Here is a 19,592-nt window from a genome sequence, read left to right as displayed (position 1 = left end):
CCTGAGAGTCAGGCCATGGTGCCCTATGAAGGAACAGCTGACATAAAATTTATTTAGGAGAGGAGTTACTTGGTATATTCCTAAAGGCTTGAGATCAGAGAGGGAGGAAAGTGTTGATGAGGAAGGCACTGGGCAAAAAGGAAAGAAGGTAGGGAGTGGCCACCCAAAACCATAGCAAGAGGGCAAGTAGTATCAATGTCCTACCTCATTTCATGGAAAATTCCTATAAGTCATCAGCATGGGATATAGAGTATTGTGCTATCTCTCACCCACTCTGCAAACTGATTGTCACCATCCTCTAAATTAGTGATCTAGACTTCCATGAACTCACTTCCAGGTCTCTCTTCCAAATATAGGCTGGTATGTCTCCTGATAGACTTTTCCAAGATGGTAGGACCAACAGTTAAAAGGAGAGACAAGTCTGGGCCACTATGACCACCATAATAATCAAATCCCTTCTACTTAAAGGACTCTTTCTGGGTAGTGTTGGAACTCAGCCTGGAGAAAGAACAGTCACCCCATTGTTACTGATATAAATAATATTCTATAGCTACAATTTATTTTAAAATAAAAATGAATGATAACATGAAATCCCTAAATTACAAATGCAAAAAGAGGAAAATAACATCCTGAATGGCAAAATACCTCACTTTCAACTTTCAAAGCCTTCTGCACAGTATTAAGATCAGATGTCAATTGCTTTTTCCTTTCTCTCTCTTCTGACAACTCACTTTCAAATATTTCAATTTTTTCTTGGCTCATTTTCAATATCTGCAAAAAGTATTTTACATAATTAATTCTATATACAATAATCATGTATACTATAAGTTCTGATAATACTTTTCTGCCTAAACAATTATAAAGTCATCTAGGGGAGAGACAAACCTGGGAAAAAATAGTTCATGGTACCATAGCTCATAAGATAGATTTTCCTCTCTAAGCCTGTTTTCTCAACTGTAAAATGGAACTAATACTTGTCCTACGTACATTATAGCCATCAGAGTAGGAGTCAAACGTGATTTTGAAAGTAGTTTGTAAGTTTTAAGCACCTACCAAATACAAGGAATTTTTGTTATCTTACCAAATTGATGATAATAATAATAGTAATTTCAAAAATAATGAGAGCAACTACTATTTTATTTATTTAGTGCTTACCATATGTCAGACATTATAGTAAATGCTTTACATGTATTATCTAATTTTGTTTCCCAGTACCCTTATGACATTAGAACTATTATTATAGTCTTTTTACAGAGAACATAGGTGAGGCTCAGATAGATTAGGTAATTTGTGCAAGGTCACACGGTCAGGACTGGGATTCAAACCAAGGCTAATTTATAAGCCCTTGCTCTTATTTTCATTTTATTTTAAAAAACTGAGGTATAATTGACATAGCACATTTTATTAGTCTCAGGTGTACTACATAATGATTCAATATTTGTATATTTTGCAAAATGATCCCCACAATAGTTCAGTTAACATCCATCATCACACAGTTGTGATTTTTCCTCTACTTTCAAATATGTAATACAATCTTATTAATTATAGTCACCATGCTGTACATCATATCCCCATGACATTCATTTTATAACTGGAAATTTGTACTTTTCGATTTCCTTCATCCATTTCACCCACTCCCAACCCCCTGCTTCAGGCAACAACCAATCTGTTCTCTACATCCATGATTTTTTGTAATTTTTTTTTTAAGATTCCACATGTGAGATCATATGGTATTTATCTCTTTCTGTCTGACTTATTTCACTTAGCATAATTGCCTCAAAGTCCATCCATGTTGTTGCAAATGGCAAGATTTCAGTATTTTTTAATGGCTGAATAATATTTCATTGTGTATATATACCACATTTTCTTTTTCCATTCATCCCTTGATGGACACTTGGGGTGTTTCCATCTATTTATTATTGTAAATAACGCTGGAACGAACATGGGGGTGCATATATCTTTTCAAATTAGTGATTTTGTTTTCTTTGGATAAATACCCAGAAGTGGAATTGCTGGATCATATGGTAGTTCTATTTTTAATTTTTTGAGAAATCTCCATAATGTGCTGCACCAATCTCCATAGTGGCTGCACCAATTTACATCTCCACCAATAGTGCACAAGGGTTTCCTTTTCTCTACATCTTCACCAACACTTGTTATTTCATGTCTTTTTGATAACAGCCATTCTAACAGGTGTGAGGTGATATCTCATTGTGGTTTTGATTTGCATTTCCCTGATGACTGGTGATGTTGAGCATCTTTTCATGTGCCTGTTGGCCATCTGTATGTCTTCTTTGGGAAAATGTCTATTCAGACTCTTGGCCCATTTTTTAATCAATTTTTTTTTTGCTATTGAGTTGTATGAGTTCTTCATATATTTTGGATATTAACCCCTTGTCAGATATATGATTTGCGAAGATTTTCTCCCATTTGGTAGATTGTCTTTTCATTTTATTGATAGTTTCCTTTGCTGTACTGAAGCTCCTTAGTTTGACATAGTCCCACTTGTTTATTTTTGGTGTCAGATCCAAAAAATCATCACCAAGACTGACGTCAAGGAGCCTACCACCTGTTTTCTTCTAGGAGTTTTATGGCTTTAGGACCTACATTCAAGTCTTTAATCCATCTTGAGTTAATTTTTGTGGATGATATAAGATAGTGCTCCAGTTTCATTCTCTTGCATATAGCTGTCCAGTTTTTCCAGCACCATTTATTGATGAGACTGCCCTCTCCCCATTGTATACTCTTGGCTCCTTTGTCATAAATTAATTGACCATATATGTGTGGATTTACTTCTGGGCTCTCTATTCTGTTCCACTGATCTCTGTGTCTGTTTTTATGCCAATACAATAGTGTTTTGATTACTACAGCTTTTAAGATAGTTTGAAATCAAGGAGCATATTGCCTCCAGCTTTGTTGTTCTTTCTCAAGATTGCTTTGGCTATTCAGGGTCTTTTGTGGTTCCAGACAAATTTGAGGATTATTTGTTCTATTTCTGTGAAAAATGCCACTGGGAATTGTGATAGGGATTGTACTGAATCCGCACATTGCTTTGGATAGTATGGACATTTTCACAATATTAATTCTTCCAATCCATGAGCATGGAATATCTTACCATTTATTTGTGTCTTCTTCATTTCTTTCATCAATGTCTTATAGTTTTCAGTGTATAGGTCTTACACCTCTTTGGTTAAATTTATTCCTAGGTATTTTATTCTTTTTGATGCAATTGTAAATGTGATTGTTTTCTTAATTTCTCTTTCTGATACTTGTTATTTGTTTGTTATTATGCAATAGATTTTTGTATATTGATTTTGTATGCAATTTTATTGGATTTATTTACTAGTTCTAACAGTTTTTTGTCATAGTCTTTAGGGTCTTCTATGTATAATATCATGCCATCTGCAAATAGTGACAGTTTTACTTCTTCCTTTCCAATTTGGATGCCTTTTATTTCTTTTTCTTCTCTGATTGCTCTGGCTAGGACTTCCAATACTACATTGAATAAAAGTGGCAAGACCGGGCATCCTTGCCTTATTCCTGATCTTAGAGAAGAAGCTTTCAGCTTTTCACTATTGAGTATGATGTAAGCTGTGGTCTTGTCATATATGGCATTTATTATGTTGAGGTACATTCCCTCTATACCCACTTTGTTGAGAGTTTTTATCATAAATGGATGTTGAATATTTTCAAAAGCTTTTTCTGCATCTATTGATGCATCATATAATTTTTATCCCTCATTTTGTTACTGTGTTGTATCACACTGATTGATTTACAGCTGTTGAACCATCCTTGCAGCCTTGGAATGAATCCTACTTGGTCATGGTGTATGATCCTTTTAATGTATTATTGAATTCGGTTTGCTAATATTTTGTTGAGGATTTTTGCATCTATGTTCATCAGGGAAATTGGTCTGCAATTTTCTTTTCTTGTGGTGCCTTCTTTGGTTTTGGTCACAGGGTAATGCTGGCTTCATAAAATGAATTTGAAGGTGTTCCCTCCTCTTCTATTTTTTGGAAGAGTTTGAGAAAGATTGGTATTAATTCTTCTTTGAATGTTTGGTAGAATTCACCAATGAAACTGTCTAGCCCTTACTTTTATTTAGTTTTTATTTATTTTTATTTTTATTTTTATTTATTTATTTATTTATTTATTTATTTATTTATTTATATTTACTTATTTTGGCTGTGCCGGGTCTTAGTTGCAGCACACAGGATCCTTAGTTTCAGCATGTGGACTCTTAGTTACAACATGCAGACTTCTTAGTTGCAGCATGCAGACTCTTAGTTACAGCATACATGTGGGATCTAGTTCCCTGACCAGGGATTGAACCCAGGCCTCCTGCACTGGGAGCATGGAGTCTTACCCACTGGACCACCAGGGAAGTCCCTAGCCCTTACTTTTAATATCTACTTTATTCAGACTTGCCAAAGTGTATTTTCTTTTGTGTACAAAAACCTATTAGGAACTTAATTTGAGGTCAAAATGCAGCCTAGTGAATACAGAGTGAGAATCGAGAGAATTTCCTTAATATTGCCATGAAGGTGCAGAATCTTCTCCACTGGCAGAGCAAACCTGTCAAGTGAACTAACTGCATATTTGGATTGGCCAGTCAGGGAGCAGTATGAACTTGACAAGTCTATACTCTCTAACTTGGGAATTGTGTAATGATATGTCGGAAAAGAGTCCTACCAGATCTGTCCTACTATTTACCAACAGTGGGACCCTGAGCCAGTTACCTAACTTTTCTTAGGCTCAGTTTCCTCCTCTGAAAAATAGTAATAATGATGGGCACCTCGACTGTACAAAGTATATGTAAATGGCAGTTTATATTATTATTGGATTGTTCTGAATTTTCACATTTACTCTTTAGTTGGACAACACCTTTAAATCATCCTTACAATTTCAACATACTAGTTTATCCTAAATACATTTTTAATGGGCTCCTTCCTGAATGACTAATCCTGGAAGGTTTTCTGTAACCACTGATCACAATCATAGGATGTAGATTTACCATACCTTTTGTCTATTTTCAGTAATTCTTAAGCAACCTTATGGAGTCTGCCTCATCTGTATTAGAATATGTAACTGAAAATGATCTTTTTATTTCTTACCTCATTCAAATCTTGTACTTTCACTGTCTCTTGACCTTTCATACTGGCTTCTCGTCTGTCTGCCTATGTTACTGATAATTCAGGCTCTAAGAGGGAAATCTTAATCCAAATAAACCATCAGTTAAAATGCATACGTATATGTGTTGTTTTAAAAAAAATACTGAAAAGATAAGCTACATTTCTTAAGTGCCTTTTCCAGAGGCTACACCCCTGAAATCTCCCTTGCCAACAAGTTTTACCTTTTTTCTGATCTTGGATCCTTTGAAGAGTTGCTTTATTATATATTTGAGCCCTTGCTCTGTTTGCAACTTAACGAAAGGGAACAAGTACTGTTAGAAAAACATACTAGAGAATCCTGATGATTCTGAATTAATCAAGCTGATAATTTACCTTATTTTTTTTAACTTTACAAAAGTAATTTGTTATTGTTCATTGGCCCAGTAACAAATGCAAAGGAGGTTTATGAGTATTTAGATGTAATTCAGAAACAGAAGACACCAACATTGATATTACTTATTACTTTTATTCAGAATTAGGTTTCAAAAGAAACTTCAATTTGAAGTTTTTAATTTAATTCAGAGATAAAAATATTCCTTTACTTAGGCTGAAGAAAGGAAAGAGTTGATTCACCAAAGATTTTTATCTAACTAAATTTGGGGGAAAGTATTCTGGAGTTTGCTTATATTTCTAGGTTCATAACTTACTACTAGATGTGTATTTAATGTACAGATTAAAAAAATAAATTCATTAGTTTAGTAAAGCTGGTTATCAATAATTTACCTTTCTCGTGTTTAATATCAATAAAACAGAAATAGCAATCCCAAATTGATGAGTTGGAAAAAATGGGGAATGCTACTGGAAAAACGGATGCTAAAACCCAAGTGTAACTTTTATACATCCTCCTGTCCAGCGGTATGGACAAAAGACCTACTTAAAAATCATGTTGACTTAGCAGCAGTGCACAAGGATATAGGGAAGGATGTATCTTTTCCCCAGATCAGCTTCTCCCTCTGCATTAGCTGCCATCTGCACTGATGAACGTTTCTGCACATCCACACATGACATGCTACTTAGTCCCACCCTTACCACCTGTGATTCCCCAGTGCCAAGTGCAGGAAATGTTTCAACTCTTAAAAATGAAAACTCCCCCCATTTCTTTTGTGTTTTCTCAGGACAAGAATGTCATGTATTTTGATGCTATAACTTTTAAGAGATAGAGTTTCAAAAGAAAATATATTCGAAATTTACCATAATTTGTGGCACACCAAATACAGTCATGCATTTAAGCAATTTATGTACTTCATGAGACCGACGATCAAAGTTTAAAGCAGAAAAACACAGGGAAGGGGCCGCAATAATGTGAGAAATGAGCAATGGGATATAGAGACCTCTAGGCAGCTGAAGGGAGCCTCCTACCTCACCTGTCAGCCAGCAGTAAGCAAAGAGGAGAACTAACGGACTTCTAGGGAATCCCTTCATTGGCACAGGGTAGCCGCCAACAACTGTGGAGAACGGTGTAACAGTTCAGAATTTTCCACTCTCAATGTTCTACTGTCTGAAAGGTGGGGGCCATCTAATACTCTGAACCAAATTGTGCCTCCCAGGCACTGTGTGACTAGAGTTACTGCCATCCCCCCATGTGCTTGTGTTGTGCTGTTCTCTCTCACAGGCACAGTCAGATGAGATGGCAGCTGCAGCCCCTGTAGAGAATAAAACACTGCCCAGTCATCACCTCCTGGTAGAGATGATTTATGTGCTCAGTGCTGGGCATGTTGTAACCCCCGTGAGTTATAATATGCTCCCCCTATGAATCCTCACGAGACTTGGTATGATGTAGAAAATGAGCTCTAGGGCCAGACAAACCTGGATCAATTCCTGGCTCTGCCTCTTACTTTGGTCAAGTTCTTCTATGTTCTCTCAGATATGAAATGGAACATACCTACTTACTTTGGGGAGGGCTGTTATAGGGATTATATAAGATTATGTTTGTAAAACAAGATCATGGCATACAACCAATGCTCAGTATATCATGACTACTGTTATTCCTGCCAGATACCTAGCATTTCTTCCATTTTAAGCATTTTCTCTGAGAACATGCATACTAGCAGCACTAAGATGGCGTAGTTAATGGTAAATCTGTCTGCATATAAAAATAGGTAAAGAACACAGTCATATATTGAGGAGTCTGCTTGATTTAAGGGAATAGTTTTCTAAATTATTTGCTCTTTTGAAGTCACAGGACTCCCCCCTTCCTTTTATATTCAAAAGAATTTTTTCTGTTTTAGAACATTGTTTATATTTATGTATGTATGTATGTATGTATATTTGGCTGCGTTGGGGCTTCGTTGCTGCGCATGGGCTTTCTCTAGTTATGGTGAGCAGGGGCTACTTTTCATTGCAGTGCGTGGGCTTCTCATTGGGTGGCCTCTCTTGTTGCAGAGCATGGGCTCTAGGTGCACGGGCTTCAGTAGTTGTGGTGCGTGGGCTCGGCAGTTGTGGCTTGCAGGCTCCAGGGCACAGGCTCAGTAGTTGTGGCACACAGGCTTAGTTGCTCCATGGCATGTGATCTTCCCAGACCAGGGCTCGAACCCGTGTCCCCTGCATTGGCAGGCAGATTCTTAACCACTGTGCCACCAGGGAAGTCCTCGAAAGAATTCTTATGGGGAAACCGTCTACAGAGTGCCCTCAAGTGTAGGCTTATCTGGTTGATGTGGAGGCAGAAGACCTAGAGACTTCATCTGTGGAACAGCAAGAACCCCTGAAACACAGTTTCGAAATTGCAGTGGCAAAAACACGGGTTTTGTAGTTAGTTGAAATCTGAAATCTTGACTTCCACATTTGTGCATTTCTGATCTTGGTTTCCTCATCTGTAAAGCAAGGTGAACGATACCTACCTCTCCAAGTTTCTGTTAACATTAAATGAGTTATGCCAAGCCCTCACCCAGCAGAGTCATTGCAACATTATAGGTACTCAGATCTTAGTTTCTATCCTTTCACTTACTTTTTTTGTAGTATACAGAAAATAAAGTAGTTAGAGGTCAGGAATAATTGCATGAGACACCCAAGTACCTGTCTAAAAGCTGAAGATCCATGAAAAGGAAAGCATGGCACTAGGTCAAGATCTGGAAATGAGCTCATGGGAAAGGGCTGTTACTCTTTACCTAATGGTTACAGCACTCAGTTCACTTAATTCCTCTGCTGAGAATGACCCTTTACTTAATACTTATTGTTGTCACCATCACCCAGCTGCTAAACACAATCAAGGAAGCTTGAGGTTTTTTCTTCATGAAAGATTAAGAGAGAACTGTGAAGGCAAAAATCTATTTATAGTTACATCCTCTTTCCTCAGGAAATGACTTTAAAAAATCATTTAAGTATAACTGACTACTTGTTCATCAAGTACCTTTTCTAGTTTTAAAGACTTCTACTTTAAAGAGAAGAAACACTTCCTTACAATGTTCCTCGTTACCTCATTCCAGCTGGCTCTACATGGGATGAAGTAAGTGAAAGGATCAGTGAGAGTCAATATAAAGCCTTATTATTTTAGAAATCCACACATATTTCAAGTCTTAATGACAAGGAAAAGAAAACTGGTTTCTATCACAGCCTACAGGATTGAGATTAGACACAGAAAAAAATTTCTGATACTTAATATTAAACATTAGGGAGAAAAACTGTATGATCTTTTCTGAACATCTTTTAAAATAAGATAGATGCTCATTTATTCAGAATGTCATAGACAACATCTATCATAGAGGGAGGTAGATTAACCAGTTATTCTACAAGGATCTTCTCTGTTGTCAAGAATGCTATGATACAAAGGGCCACAAGGTGTCATATCTCCCTTCAAGAAAGAACTTGCCACATTCTTCTCAGGCAGCCTCCAGTGAATGACTGAGCATGGTGAGGATATTAAAGCCTGATCATTTCTGGTCAGTGTGGATCCTCTACAGGTTATCATTGTGCCAAAGCCCTTGCTGGCCTGGCTGAGACTTCTCAGAGCTGCAATACAGTCTGAGGCTCTTCTTAACCAATCTTCCTTCCTTCTCTCTCTTCTTTAACAGATGCCAGGACTGCATCATGACCTGAAGGTTTTGCCCATGTCTACTCCTTCTTTTTATCCTTCACAGGTACCACCCCAAACAACTCTCTTGCAATTCTAAGTTCATCTTGGTGCCTGATTCCCAGAGTGGCCTCCTTCAGGAGAATTTATGGATGACAGAACAAGGAATGGGTCACTATCATGGTCACCAACAAAAACAAAAGAAAATGATGATTTGATTAAAGACATAAATATAAATACCCAAGAAGCTCAGTGAACTGCAAGAAGGATGAACTCAAAGAGACCCACACTGAGGCATAGTATAATCAAACTATTTGAAAGACAAAGAAAGAAATAATCAGGCTTCCCTGGTGGCACAGTGGTTAAGAATCTGCTTGCTAATGCAGGGGACACGGGTTCGAGCCCTGGTGTGAGAAGATCCCACATGCCGCGGAGCAACTAGGCCCGTGTGCCACAACTACTGAGCCTGCACGTCTGGAGCCTGTGCTCCGCAACAAGAGAGGCCGCGATAGTGAGAGGCCCACGCACTGCAATGAAGAGTGGCCCCTGCTTGCTGCAACTAGAGAAAGCCCTCGCACAGAAATGAAGACCAAATACAGCCAAAAATAAATAAATAAATTAATTAATTTAAAAAAAAAAAAGAAAGAAATAATCTTGAAAGCAGCAAGAGAGAAGTGACGTCACATACAGGGAATCTTCAATAAGATTACCAGCAGATTTCTCATCAGAAACTTTGGAGGCCAGAAGGCAGTGGGCAGATATATTCAAAATGCTAAAGGAAAAAAAAACTGTCAACCAAGAATCCTATATCCAGCAAAACTGTCCTTTCAAGAGTGAGGAAGAAATTAAGACACTCAAGATCAACAAAAGCTGAGGGAGTTTGTTACCACTAGACTTGCCCTATGAGAAATCCTAAAGGGACTCCTGCATGGTGAAATCAAAGTATACTAAACAGTAACTCAAAGCCATATGAAAAGATAAAGATCTCAGTAAATACATGAGCAATTATAAAAGCTAGTATTATTGTAACAATGGTTTGAAACTCCATTTTTTGTTTTCTACATGATTTAAAAGACTAATATATTGTTTTAAAGCTATTATTAGTCTGAAAGCTAGTACTACTGCAACTTTGGTTTCTAATTCCACATTTTGGTTTCTGCATAGTTTAAGAAACTAATGCATTTAAAAAAGCAATCATTAGTTCATGTTTTTGGACACACAAGATACAGAGATGTAATTTTGTGACATCAATAACTGAAAAGGATGGGGCAGAGCTGTAAATAAGCAGAGTTTTTGCATATTATTGAAGCTAAATTGGCATAAATTCAAATTAGGGTGTTATAACTTTAGCATGTTAAATGTAATCCCTATGGTAACCACAAAGAAACCAGTTATAGAATATACTCAAAACGAAATGAAAAGGAACTTAAAGTGTTTCATTACAAAATCAACTACATACAAGAGAGACAGTGATGCAGGAAATGGAGGACAAAAAGCTATAAGGTACATAGAAACAAATGGCCAAAAGACAGAAGTCTTACTTTAGTAAGTACTTTAAATATAAAGGGATTAGTTTCTCCAATCAAAAGACAGAGATTGGCAGAATGGATAAAAACAAAATATGATTCAACTACATATTGTCTATAAGAAATTCACTTTAGATCCAAAGACACAAAGAGGTTAAAAGTGAAAGGATGAAAAAAATTTTCCATGCTAATAGTAACCAAAAGAGAGCAGGGTTGGCGAAACTAAAATTAGATGAAATAGACTCTATTTTTTAAAAACTTTTTTTGGCCATACCCCGTGGCATGTGGGATCTTAGTGCCCTGACCAGGGATCAAACCTGCACCACCTGGATTGGAAGTGCGGAGTCTTAACCACTGGACCACCACGGAAGTCCCAGACTTTAAATCAAAAAGGTTACAAGTGACAAAGAAGGACATTATATTTTAAAAATCATTCAGTACAGCAACAAGATATAAAAATTATAAATATTTATGTACCTAATAACCAACCAAAACGTAAAAATTGGGAGATAAAGAGAAGAAATAGGGCTTCCCTGGGGCGCAGTGGTTGAGAATCTGCCTGCCAATGCAGGGGACACGGGTTCGAGCCCTGGTCTGGGAAGATCCCACATGCCGCGGAGCAACCGGGCCCGTGAGCCACAATTACTGAGCCTGCGCGTCTGCAGCCTGTGCTCCACAACGAGAGAGGCCGCGATAGTGAGAGGCCCGTGCACCGTGATGAAGAGTGGTCCCCGCTTGCCACAGCTGGAGAAAGCCCTAGCACAGAAACGAAGACCCAACACAGCCATAAATAAAATAAATAAATAAAATTTTAAAAAATAAATAAATAAATAAATAAAATAAAAAGAAGAAATAAACATTCCTACAATAAGAGTTGGAGACTTCAATACCTTGCTCTCAATAATGGATAAAACAACCAGATATAAGATAAGTAAGGAAGCAGAGGACTTGAGCAACACAATAATTCAATGAGATCTAACAGACAGGGGACTTCCCTGGTGGTCCAGTGGGTAAGGCTCCATGCTCCCAATGCAGGGGGCCCGGGTTCGATCCCTGGTCGGGGAACTAGATCCCACATGCATGCCATAACTAAGAAGTTCACATGCTGCAACTAAAAGATCCCACATGCCACAACGAAAGATCCTGCATGCCCCAACAAAGATCCCATGTGCCACAACAAAGACCTGGTGAAGCCAAAATAAATAAATAAATAAATATTTTAAAAAAAGATCTAACAGACATATATAGGTCTACTCAACAACAGTATAATACTCAATCTTCTGAAGTGCACACAGGACATTCTCCAGGATAGACCATATCTTAGGCCACAAACTAAGTCTTAATGTATTTAAAAAATAGGTATCATAAAAGCGTCTTTTCCAACTACAGTAAGGTGGAGTTAGAAATTAATAACAGAAGGAAAACTGGAAAATTCACATATTTGTGGAGATTTAAACAACGTGCTCTTAATCAACCAATGGATCAAAGAAGAAATCATAGAAATAAGGAAATGCTTAGAGATGAACGAAAATGAAAGCACACATATTAAAACATATGGGATGCAATGAAAGCAGTACTAAGGGGGAATTTTATAGCTACAGACATTTATATTAAAGAACAAGAGTGACTTCAAATCAACAACCTAACTTTACAATTTAAGAAACTAGAAAAAGGACAACAAACTACATGCAAAGGTAGCAAATAGAAACAATAAAGGTTAGAGCAGAGATAAACAAAACAGAGAATAGAAAAACCTAGAAAATCAGTGAAACCAAAAGTTTGTTCTTTGAAAATATCAACAAAATTGACAGACCTTTACCTGGAATAACTAAGGAAAAAAGAGAGAAGATTCAAATTACTAAAATAAGAATTGAAAGTGGGGACATTACTACTGATTCTACAGAAATAAAAAGGATTATAAGAGAGTACTCTGAACAACTGTACATCACAAACTGTATAACCTACATGCAATGGACAAATTCCTAGCAATACAAAACCAAAAATGACTGAATCATGAAGAAATAGAAAATTTGAATAGACCTATAACTAGCAAGGACATTGAATTAGTAATCAAAAATCTCCTATACAAAGAAAAGCCCTGGATCTGATGGCTTTACTGGTGAATTCTACAAATTATTTAAAGAATAACTAATACCAATCCTTCTCAAACTTTCCCAAAACTTGAAAGGGAAGAAACACTTCCTAAGTCATCCTATGAGGGCAGCATTAACCTTATCCAAAGGCAGGCAAAGACACTACAAGAAAAGAAAACGACAGACTACTATCCCTTATGAGCATTGATGCAAAAATCCTCAACAAAATACTAGCAAAACAAATTTAACACCATATTAGAAAGATTATACACCATGACCAAATCAGATTTGCTCTTAGAATGCAAAGATGGTTCAACATAGGAATATTGATCAATGTAATACAACACATTAACAGAATAAAGGGAAAAAAGACATGATCATCCCAACTGATGCTGCAAAAGCATTTGACAAAATTCAGTACGCTTTCATGATTAAAAAGCACTCCACAAACTAGGAATAGAAGGAAAGTACCTCAACATAATAAAATATATATGAAAAACCCACAGTGAACATGATACTCAATGGTGAAAAGACTGAAGGCTTTTCCTCTAAGATCAGGAACAAGGCAAGGATGTCTGCTTTCACCACTTCTGTTCAACATAGTACTGGAATCAGCCAGAGCAATTTAGCAAGAAAAAAATAAATAAAAGGCATCCAAATTGGAAAGGAAAGAGTAAAATTATCTCTGTTTGCAGATGCTCTTATGTGTAGAAAACCTTAAAGATTCCACAAACTGTTAGAAATAATAAACGAATTCAGCCAAGTAGCAGGATACAACTGCAACACACAAAAATAAGTTGCACTTCTATACACTAACAGTGAACAATCTGAAAAGGAAATTACAAAAACAGTTCCATTTACAGTAGCATCAAAAAGCATAAAATACTTAGGAATTAACTTAACCAAAGAGGTGAAAGACTTACACAATGAAAACTACAAAACACTGCTGAAAGAAATTGTAGAAGACATAAATAAAAACACATCCCATGTTCATGGATTGAAAGACTTAACAATTTATTGACTGGAGCCTATTAATATGCCAAATGTTATTGACCAGAGACGTATCAATATGTTTTAAGAGAGTTATACAATTAACATCACCATGGAAGTTGTTAGAGCTTAAAATTGATCAGGCGTTCATTATACAACTTATGATTGTCATTATCATTCACATTTTGCTCTATTAGGTTTTTGTTCCAACCTTGTGTATATTATAAATGCAAGTTTATTACTGTAAAATTTTTGAAAATGACACATCATGAAATTTTGAGTGAAGAAGAATTTTTTGGTGAATTTTATGCAGATACTTTCTCTGATTGTCTGAGCGACATATATACTAGTGTCTCAGAAGATGATAGTTCTTCAGAATACAGTTTTGATTCAGACGATGTGAATATTAGATCAACAAAAAGACAAAAAACCTTAGTGACTGACTCTGATACGGAAAGCGAAAATGAAACTCATGGTGCTGGAGAATGCTCCTTTGCTTCTACAGAAGAGTGGATTGAAGACAACATTTCACGAAAATTAGAAGACTTTACAGGTTTGTCAGATGTAACTATTGAATGTAATAACCTGCAAAGTGTTAGTGAAATAAGAGAATTAATTTTTGGTAACAATTTTTTTGAGTTGGTCACTTCTCAAACAACATTGAATCACCAACAGAATAAAAAAATCATATAAAAAGTACGATAAGACTTTAAAATAGACTGATGTAACCAATGATGTGAAGAAGTTTCTTGGATTAATAATTTTGACGGGACAAAAAAGAAAGTCATACTGGAAAAAATATTGGTCGACTGATCCCTTACTTGAAATACCAAAGATTATGACGAGAAGAAGGTTTGAACAAAGATTATGACAAGAAGAAGGTTTGAACAAATAATGACATTTTTTTCACTTTAAAGATAACTTGGAAACTCCACTTCCTACAGACAGAATTTCAAAAGCTAAACCTCTTTTGGATTATTTTCTACCAAAATTTCAATCGATCTATATACCCAAACAAGAGCTATCACTTGAGGAGGCAATGATAAAGTGGAGAGGACGACTCAGATTCAAAACCTATAATCCCGGAAAACTTACAAAATATGGAATTTTGGTCAGGATGGTTAGAAAAAGTGAAACTGGATACATGTGCAACCTTGAGATTTACATGGTTGAAGGAAAGAAACTGCAAGAAACAATATTATTGGTCCTACAAGCTTATCTTGGTTCATGGCACCATATTTACCAAGACAATTATTACAACAGTGTGTCCACATCTGAAATATTGCTGAAAAATAAAAACAGAGTTTGTGGGACTATAAGAGAGAATCATGGTCTACCAAACCAATTAAAGTTGAAATCTAAAAATCTACAGAGGGGAGAAATGACATTCTTACAGAAGGGAGAAGTAATTCTTCTTATATGGAAAGACAAGAGGCTAGTCTACATGGTGGCAACTATTCATGACGTCTCCATAGCACCTACAGGAAAGGAAGACAGGAGGACTGGCCATCAGAAAACTAAGCCCACTTGTATGCTGGAGAATAATGAATATGTGAAAGGAGTTGATCAATCCGATCAATATCTGGCAAACCTCAAAATCCTCTGGAAAACTCGAAAATGGTATAAGAAAGTGGGTTTCTATTTGAGTAATTGCAGTTTATTCAATGCATTTAAAATTTATTGTAGCCTTAAGGCACAGAATAAAATGACTTACAAGCAATTTTTGTTCGCCGTAGCTAGAGAATGGTCAGTAGGGTAACTGACCATTCTGGTGAATGTAGTGGTAGTCCCACCCTGGTCACTCTTGTGGCATCTCTAAAAGATCCCCCTGCAAAGATCCACCTTGTCGACTGTCAGTTAAATAAAAGAACATATTCTAGAGGAAATGTCCCACAGGACAAAAAAAAAAAAAATGCCGCCAGAAAGTGTAGAGTCTGCTTTTCCAGGGGAAAGCGCAGTGAAACACAGTGTATTTGTAATAGATCTTCTGTTCCCCTGCACAGAGGTGCCTACTATACCGCCTATCACACTCTAACAAAATATTAGAATCCTTTAGTAAGACATGTACAAAGTTTCAAATAAATACGTTAAGTGCAAAAAAAGTTGATATTTACTCAAATGTGGGTGTTTCAATATTCACTTACGTAACAAATTGCCGGCCACAAGAATCAGTATCTGCAAAAATCCCCCAGTCAATAATGTGTTAATATTGTTAAGATGTTATTACTACCCAAAGCAATCTACAGATTCAGTGCAATCTTTGCAGAAAAAAAAAAAAAAAAAACCCATCCTAAAATTCATATGGAATCTCAAGGGATGACAAATAGCCAAAACTACCTTGAAAAAGAACAAAGCTGATAGCTTCCCACTTCCTGATTTTAAAACTTATCACAAAGCTACAACAGTCAAAACTGTGTTACTGGCATAAAGACAGACATATAGACCAAAGGAACAGAACACAGACACCAGAAATAGACTTTTGCTTATATGATCAAGTGATTTTTGACAAGTGTGCCAAGACCATTCAATGGGAAAAGGACAGTCTTTTCAACAAATGATGCTGGAATAACTGGACATTCACATGCCAAAGAATGAAGTTGGACCCTTATCTAACAGCGTATATATAAAGTAACTCAAATTTATCAAAGACTTAAATCTAAGACCCAAAACTCTAAAACTCATAGAAGAAAACATAGGGGAAAAATTTTGCAACATTTTCTTAAATATGACAGTGATTTCTTAGATATGACATCCAAGGCACAGGCAACAAAAGAAGAAATAGATAAACTGGACTTCATGAAAACAATTTTTTTGTGCATCAAAGGATACTTTATAATAAATAAATAAATAACAAGTAAAAATAAATATTAAAAAAGGATACTTTAACAGACTGAAAGGCAATCTATGGAATGGGAAAAATACGTGTAAGTTATATATCTGATAAGGGATTAATATAAGTAGAACATATAGAGAATTCTTAAAGCTCACCAACATAAAAACAAACAATCTGATTTAAAAAATGGACAAAGGACATGAACAGATACTTCTCAAATGAAGACATATGAATGGTCAATAAGCACATAAAAAAATGCTCAACATCACTAATTATTAGGGAAATGCAAACCAAGATCACAGTGAGATACCACATCACACCCATTAGGAGAGCTATCATCAAATAAAATATAAAATAACAAGTGTTGAAGAGGATGTGGTGAAATTGGAACACTTGTGCACTGTTGGTGGGAATGTAAAATGGTGCAGTCATTGTGGAAAATGGTATGGTGGTTCCTCACAAAATTAAACAGAATTATCATATAATCCAGCAATTCCACATCTAGGTATATACCCAAAAGCAGCAGTCCACAACCTTTTTGGCACCAGGGACCGGTTGCGTGGAGGACAATTTTTCCATGGACAGGGGTCAGGGGGATGGTTTAGGCGGTAATGTGAGCAATGGAGAGAAATGGGGAGCAGCAGATGAAGCTTTGTTCACTGGCCCACCACTCACCTCCTGCTATTCGGCCCAGTTCCTAACAGACCGTGGACTGGTACTGGTCCGCAGCCCAGGGGTGGAGACCTCTGCCCAAAAGGATTGAAAACAGGGACTTGAACAGATACTTGTATACTCATGTTCATAGTAGCATTATTCACAGTAGCTGAAACATGAAAGCAACCCAAGTATCCAAAGATAAATGAATAGATAAATAAAATGTGGTATATGCATACAATGGAATATTATCCACCTTTAAAAAGGAAGGGAATTCTGATATATGCTACAACATAGATGAAATTTGAAGACATTATGCTACCTGAAATAAGAAAGTCACAAAAGGACAAATAGTGTACGATTCCACTTATATGAGGTATTTAGAATAGTCAAAATCATAGAGAAAGAAAGTAGAATGGTGGTTGCCTGGGCTGTGAGGGAGGGGCAGAATAAGGAGGTACTGTTTAATGGGTATAGAGTTTCAGGTTTGCAAGATGAAGTGAGTTCTAGAGGTGGATGGTGGTGATGGTTGAATAACAATATGAATGTGCTTAATATCACTGAACTGGATGCTTAAAAATTATTAACATGGTAAAGTATCTGTTATGTGTATTTTATTACAGTAAAAAAAATTGGAAAAAAAAATTAAGTAAAACAAAGACATTTGCAGACAAACAAAACCAGAGAGTTTATCACTAGCAGGTCTGCACTAGAAGAAATGTTAATCATGTTCTTCAGGCTGAAGAAGTATGGTACCAGATGGAAACGTGGATCTGGACAAAGTAATGATGAGCTCTAGAAATGGCCAATCAGCATACGAAAAGACACTCAATATCATTAGTCATTCAGGAAATGCAAATCAAAACTATACTGAGGTTACAGGCTCTTTCTTGGGGCTAATGGTGGACTCCGGGAGGGCTCATGCCAAGGAGTACTTCCCAGAACTTTGGCTGCCAGTGTCCTTGTCCCTGAGGTGAGTCACAGCCACCCCCCACCTCTGCAGGAGACCCTCCAACACTAGCAGCTGTGTGGCTGACAGGGTCTTGGTGCTCTGGCCGGCTGTCAGGCCTGAGCCTCCGAGTTGGGAGAGCCGAGGTCAGGACACTGGACCACCAGAGACCTACTGGCCCCACGTAATACCAGTTGGCGAGAGCTCTCCAGAGATCTCAGTCTCAATGCTAAGACCCAGCTCCACTCAACGACCAGCAAGCTCCAGTGCTGGACACCCCATGCCAAACAACTAGCAAGACAGGAACACAACCCTACCCATTAGCAGAAAGGCTGCCGAAAATCATAATAAGTTCACACACACCCCAAAACACACCACTGGACATGGTCCTGCCCACCAGAAAGACAAGATCCAGCCTCATCCACCAGAACACAGGCACTAGTCCCCTCCACCTAGGGGAGGGAAGCCTACACAACCCACGGAACAAACCTTACCCACTGAGGGCACCACCAAAAACAGTGGGAACTATGAACCTGCAGCCTGCGAAAAGGAGACCCCAAAAACAGTAAGTTAAGCAAAATGAGAAGACAGAGAAATATGCAGCAGATGAAGGAGTGAGGTAAAAACCCATGAGACCAAAAAAACGAAGAGGAAATAGGCAGTCTACCTGAAAAAAGAATTCAGAGTAATGATAGTAAAGATGATCCAAAATCTTGGAAATAGATGGAGGAAATACAAGAAACGTTTAATAAGGACCTAGACGAACTAAAGAGCAAACAAACAATGATGAACAACAAAATAAATGAAATTAAAAACTCTCTAGAAGGAATCAATAGCAGAATAACTGAGGCAGAAGAACGGATAAGTGACCTGCAATATAAAATAGTGAAAATAACTACTGCAGAGTAGAATAAAGAACAAAGAATGAAAAGAATTGAGACAGTCTCAGAGACCTCTGGGACAACATTAAATGCACCAACATTCGAATTACAGGGGTCCCAGAAGAGGAAGAGAAAAAGAAAGGGAATGAGAAAATATTTGAAGAGATTATAGTTGAAAACTCTGCTAATATGGGAAAGGAAAGGGTCAACCAAGTCCAGGAAGCACAGTGAGTCCCATACAGGATAAATCCAAGGAGAAACATGCCAAGACACAAATTAATCAAACTATCAAAAATTAAATACAAAGAAAAAATATTGAAAGCAGCAAGGGAAAAGCAACAAATAACATACAAGGGAATTCCCATAAGGTTAACAGCTGATCTTTCAGCAGAAACTCTGCAAGCCAGAAGGCAGTGGCAGGACATATTTAAAGTGATGAAAGGGAAAAACCTACTACCAAGATTACTCTACCCAGCAAGGATCTCACTC

At 37.0% G+C, this 19,592-nt stretch overlaps 1 protein-coding gene across 2 annotated transcripts in view; it reads right to left on the bottom strand.

Moving 5' to 3' along the window:
- CCDC30 (coiled-coil domain containing 30) overlaps positions 1-19,592 on the bottom strand; it is a 159,687-nt gene that overhangs the window by 92,300 nt on the left and 47,795 nt on the right. The window contains exon 1 of one of the 2 annotated variants that reach the window (XM_036832547.1): positions 646-762. The exons of the other annotated variant lie outside the window; for it this stretch is intronic. Coding sequence (XP_036688442.1) covers positions 646-762 — 117 coding nt within the window. Of the gene's footprint in view, positions 1-645; positions 763-19,592 lie in introns of those variants that run through there. 2 annotated transcript variants of the gene reach the window in all.

This window comes from Balaenoptera musculus, chromosome 1 (assembly GCF_009873245.2).
Source record: "Balaenoptera musculus isolate JJ_BM4_2016_0621 chromosome 1, mBalMus1.pri.v3, whole genome shotgun sequence".
NCBI classification, from domain to species: domain Eukaryota; kingdom Metazoa; phylum Chordata; class Mammalia; order Artiodactyla; family Balaenopteridae; genus Balaenoptera; species Balaenoptera musculus.
This window is presented reverse-complemented; position numbering and strand designations above follow the sequence as displayed.